General features: G+C 35.5%; 1 protein-coding gene across 2 annotated transcripts in view; it reads right to left on the bottom strand.

The window, feature by feature from the left end:
* Window positions 1-2359: 2359 nt before the first annotated feature.
* Window positions 2360-6000, bottom strand: part of DCP2 (decapping mRNA 2) — a 42134-nt gene continuing 38493 nt past the window's right edge. For both annotated transcript variants that reach the window (XM_019727793.3, XM_019727794.3), the window contains 2 exons: window positions 4459-4510; window positions 2360-2779 (listed from right to left, as the gene is read on the bottom strand). In XM_019727793.3, the coding sequence (XP_019583352.1) occupies window positions 2616-2779; window positions 4459-4510 (216 nt within the window). In that variant the 3' untranslated portion in view covers window positions 2360-2615. The remainder of the gene's footprint in view (window positions 2780-4458; window positions 4511-6000) is intronic.

Genomic DNA, 6000 nt, shown 5'->3' with positions numbered 1-6000 from the left:
GTTATACATAAAAGCACCTACAAAATTTGAAAAAATAAAGAGTCACAGTGCTCTGAACCTTGGAACACATAAGGCTGGAACATAAAAACATTTAAAAAGTGGATTCAAAGACTTGTTTCTCTTTGAAAGACATGAAGCCAACACAACTACTACTCTCATCTAGCTTCATAAAATGCAGCACACAGAAGTAAATTATTGCATATTGAGAACACTTGTTATCACTTGATTTCTTCAAACCATGCTAACATTTCTCAAAGGAGAAATCCAGTTCTGTGCTAAGCATGGCCTTTCTCAAGGAAACCTGAACACTGAGAAACTAATACACAGGTTCTAGGGAATAAGTACACTGGATGTACATAAAGCAGGTACATCCAACTTACACATTTTCTGCATAGTTAAGTCACAACACACACAAACTTAAGTCCCATCTTTTAACATTTGTTTTTAACTTCAAACTGTCAAGACAGTTAAAAGCCTCAAGTTATCAAAACCCCATCCCAATAATACCCTTATTTTGTTCCACAGTGCATTAAGTGAAGCAGCACAAAAGCATAACATTTAACTATGGTTAAACCACCATAATTGAAAACATCATTTGTTGGTTCTTGAAAAGGTTCAACACCATTACTAGAAGACATACTTCTGATTTAAAAAAACTCTAATCTCTTTTGCTTTAGTATTGAGAGCTGAAAAATCCAGCCCTAGGCACCAGAAGACTGACCATAGTATACTACTCACTTAAAAAGAAAAAAAAAAACATATACAAAAATCTCTAAAAATTAAAAGGTTTCCAGATAACAGTAAATGAGTGAAAACAATTTACCTATCAGGCAAACGAAGTTTTCACTCCCTTAACAACTTAACAGAAATCTGGAATGCTGGGACCAACTATAAATATGGCTCAAGAAGACCCAAGCAAAGCAGCTGTATTTCTGGAAAGAACAGTAAGAGCTTCCAAACATAATCACATAATGCATTTAAAAAAAGGTCACAGAAGGATTCACAAATCTGTCACATTAAAAGATGTAAGATTGTAAATAACCTAATTCTAAACACAATGCTGTAATTGTGAATTCTCCTGTTTAGCACCAAAAGGGTGACACTTTTATTAATAAATAGAATTTCTCCTTTAAAATCAAGCCATTGAAAAGCTAAAGCAAAGTAATACAAAGTGAATTCCTTACAATAGCATTTCTTTTGAAAGTCCCACTGGGTTAAATAGAACCCCTATTAAATAGGCTATCTATACAGAATAAAGATTTCTACAATAAAATTTACAAGCAGAGATATATTTTGTGGATACCACATGTAAGAAATGATTTTTAAAACCCACATGACAGATGCACACGCACGCATATGCTCACACCCCCCTACCCCCCACAAAGAAATACCTTCACTGAGGTCAGAAGCAGCCCAAACTCTAAAGCCCCCTAAAAGCCCTGGTGATTGTCCTCAATTGTAGCTAAAATCCTTCTTACAATGGGCACTGCCCTCATTATTTGGATTTAAGAATCCTGAAAGAGCAAAATACATTCCTAGGAGTGAGTTACGTACGTTACTTTTATGTTCTAATCCGTCCCTAGTGAAATGCTGATTTGTACTTGGGTAAATCGCATACCCCTTCCATATCGCTCCATCATCCAGGGGCTTCAGCATGCTCACAGAAGCAGGTCGGTCTCTGCTACTACTGCAAACTGGAACCTAATATAACATCAGTTTCCAGGGATCAACACTGAGATGCAATGTAAAAGCTAATAATGTCAGTATTCCATACGTATTTACACAACTGTAATACAGATTCAATGTTCACGAGAGCAGAGTCATTGCACAACACCAGAGGGCTGGTGGCAGGGTGACTGAAGGAAGCAGCTGCTGGGTCTTGGCCTCTGTGCTTTCTGCTGCTCTCCTCAGCAGTCTCACAGGTTTACCGCCTGCACACAGCACAATGCAAAACTGGAACAGCAACTCCCCACCCAACCAGGCTGAGGACGTTTCCCTTTAATGAAGTGCTAAGAGTTCACTTTGAACATGAACATTGTATAACAGATGCTGGCTCCAAATAAAACCTTTCAATAAAACGCCAAGCAGAGGAAGATTAGACGACCTTAGTGGTTAGAAGCAAAAAAACGTATAAAATGCCACCAAAGCAGATGACCTGCAATCTTGACTTCTGTGACATTTCAGCTCTTGCATTCACTTAATTGTGTGTTTTAAGTTTCTTTTAAAATTTCAATAAGGAAACTATTATTATAATCACTGAAATGGGTAGATGGAGCAGTCCCATTAACCTGGCTACTTGATAACTCAAACACTGTTTTCTTGATCAGAATATAAAAAAAAACACAATCACAGAAAAAACTGCCCTAATAAAAAGCAATTTAAATTCATTAGCCAAACACTGAAAAGGTACATCTGTATAAAAGGTTATAACTGCATTTACAGTTCAAATTCATATTTCTTTCTACTCTCTTTTCTGCACACAGAACAATCTCTTCAGACACATCATTGCCTCCCTGCATTTCTTTAAAACACCTGAGAAAGGTAAGGCGAGAGAGACACCCACTCAAATGCACCAGGTCTCTGACCTTGGGACTTCCACAACACGCCTGCTGCTATCAAAGGTCCAAGATTTTCATTATAGCATTATGGTCAAACTTAAAACTCAAAAAGGCTCTGGATGAAAAGGGGAATTTGCAATGTCCATTACATGCCACAGACTGTCCCTCGGCATGTTCTAGCAACTGGTCTTCACCAGAGCAAGATAAGTCATATGCAGCGTCTGTGGAAAAAAACAAAATAAACAAGCTCAGTAACTGAGGAAGAAATAAAATACTGCCCCCTTCAACTTTTGTTATAAAGGAATTCATATACAGTATATTTTTATCTCCTACACTCTAAATCCAACCTAAGTAGAACCACAAAAATATTTTCCTGTCCCTAAACTCAACTGAATTTCTAATCTGTTATTGCTTATTTCAACACAAGCATTCGAAACCTTAATCTGTCTTTAAAACCCTTAATATTCACTTGTTTTCGAAACTGAGCATACATTGGTTTGACTCCAATATTTATAATCTGAGCCAACATAATGGGAGCTTCTTGACAGAGATCAAAAGGTAAGCATTGCAAAGATTAAAATTATAATATTAAGATTTGTAAAGATTTCAATTCTAGAAAAATAAAGCTGGAGCTTACCAAATCTTCAGGGAATATATAAACCTAAAGAAAAATCCAAACTTTCAAAACCATAGCACAACAGCACCAGCTTATCAGGGGTGCTTTTTTTTTTTTTTTTTAAGGTTGAGCAGGGACCTGACTAGGAAAGTGGGTTTGGGATAAACACCAAGAGGCTGAGGCAGAGGAAAGTCTCAAATTCGGTTTCCCAGGACAAGATTCCTTTTATATTTCCTTCCCAAGACAACTCAAAATTTTATGTATTCATATCACGCCCAACTAAGCTGCGTATACGAAGTTATAGTTTGCCTCCTTTAAAGATTGTGTGAAATAATTTATTTCTAAACTTATGTTAATTAAAGCATCTGCCTATCATGTTGTCCCAACCCCCAACGTGGCCAGAAAAATCCTACTAAGAGGATTTCTACCCCCATAACTTATCTACACTAAACTAATGGTAGTTCCTGCTTCTTCATCGTTAAACAGGAGCTTTCTAAAATAGGGTTAAAACATCTCTTTACAAATACCTTTTATCTTGCTTAAATCGTAGACAGTAAGTACTCCAAGAAAATAGGATTATAATGCTTTTCCTTTTAGACTTTTTTATATGAAAACCTTAAAGTAGATATTGAATAAATGCAGATCTACAGCACAGGGAATTTCATACAATTCAAACCCTCACCTAAGAAAAAACACTCTACTGCACTTCCAACTGATATCTATTAAGCCAATATTACCAAAGGACTTCCTACATTCATTAGCATTACTTTCCAAATCAGACCACACACCTACTCTTGATAACTGACGGTGGAGAAGTTCCAAATGTCATTTTAATAGTAAGAGCTATCTTTAGTACCACCTTAAAAAGTTGATCACTACCTCAAAAACGGGATAAATGTTCCCCTTCTGAAGTTGTGCTCCCCTTACAAATATTCTATGTAGCACTCAGAATGAGGTCTCCTCACCTCTACAATATCTGGCTCTACTCTCCTAATACTTAAGCAATTATTTATCTATTTACAATATTTATGCACAGCACCAAGGCTTGACATTCACAAATAGCACACTGAAAGAATAATTTCACCTTGATAATTTAAATAAATTCCTTTTAGCCAGTTTTATATTTAGAGAACTTGACCACATATTTGCACTCTCTCTATAGAACCCGTGGCAACTCTTTCTGCTAACCTGTTACAATTTATCATACATTCCTCTAAGATCAAGGTTAGTCCAAAGTCAAACCAAATCCCACCAGGCAGATACTTTAAAAAGAAAATGACTTGCCTGTTTCAAAATTATCCTGAAGTTTTCGTGGATGAAGTTTTTTTTCACATTTCTATTAAAAAAAATAAACAAACACAACATACATCTCCAGTTATTTCACTTATTATAAGAAGATATATTATCAAATTTCTCAGGACGAAAATTAAACCAGGAATATAATCACAATCCCCATTCCCGCACTGGTATTTTTATTTTTTAAGCCTAAACCTTTTTTAGTTTTTGAATACGTATACAATATAGAAACACCAGAAAAAATAAAATTATTCATTACATTTCTCAACCCAGAGGTAATTACTATTCATTCCAATGTAAAAAAAAAAAAAAAAAAAACCTAGAAAGGCAGTTTTTCTATGAAGACACATGTGAATTATTTTCATATAATTATATAATAAAATAGAATTATTCAATATATGCTATTATTCTACAACTTTTTTTTTAAATTGGGGGAATACTGGGGAACAGCATGTTTCTCCAAGGCCTATCAGTGCCAAGTTGTCTTTCAATTTAGTTGTGGGGGCGCAGCTCAGCTCCAAGTCCCGTCGCCATTTTCAATCTTCAGTTGCAGGGGGCGCAGCCCACCATCCCATGTGGGAATTGAACCAGCAACCTTGTTGAGAGTGTGCGCTCTAACCAACTGAGCCATCCGGCCGCCCCTAAAACTACTTTTTAAATGCAACATACTGTGAACATATTCCTTTTTCAATACATACAAATCTGTATCATCATTTTTTTTAATGACTACATGGTAGTCTAGTGCATAGATTTACAATATTGTCATTTACTATTATCTTCTTGGATATTTAGATTGTTTTCAGTATTAAAGAGTAATGGGGTGAATATACTTTAAATTTCTCTTTTAGCGAACCAAGATAGGAACTATTTCAGGCTTTCAATACAGCCAAACTACAGTCTAGAAGGCTATATCAACGATTAATGTTTAAGTATCACCAATACACTCGACAATACACAACTGGCTATCTGTCCATCTTTGCCAACCTGACAGGGAAAAGTGTAATAACAGTAAAGGGCATGCAGTCTAACTGTAAACCCATCTTTAACATGTCATTGCTAGTGGTATCAACAAGCCCCAAGTTGGGTACAGAACCTAGGGAATTCAGGCAAAATATTTTTGTTAAAAACTAAAAATTACTGTTATCATCCACTGTTAATGAAAGAAAAATTGAGTGAAGCTACAGTAAGAAAATTCAACAAACAAACATCAAGACTCACAGAAAAGATAAGCAGGGAGACCGTTAGTTACGAATTACTTTCTGAAGCACAGACTAAAGGAATGGAAGTAAATGCCTTAAAATGCTCACAGTGATTTGTCTTTGGGCCTAACCTAATAGCTATGGCATTATTTATTTTTTCTAAATTCTAACAACTTGAAGGAAATACACTGTTATGTTCTTCTAAACTTTTAATTTCATTAAAATAATATAGACTCTATTTAGAAGAACATAAAACAATAGCCAAGGACGTGCTATGGAAAGCAGGGCTGACTACATATTGTTTTTACAGTATTAACATTAATTTAAATAA

Source organism: Rhinolophus sinicus, chromosome 3 (genome assembly GCF_057876585.1).
Source record: "Rhinolophus sinicus isolate RSI-liver-muscle chromosome 3, RSI-T2T, whole genome shotgun sequence".
Lineage (NCBI taxonomy): Eukaryota > Metazoa > Chordata > Mammalia > Chiroptera > Rhinolophidae > Rhinolophus > Rhinolophus sinicus.
This window is presented reverse-complemented; position numbering and strand designations above follow the sequence as displayed.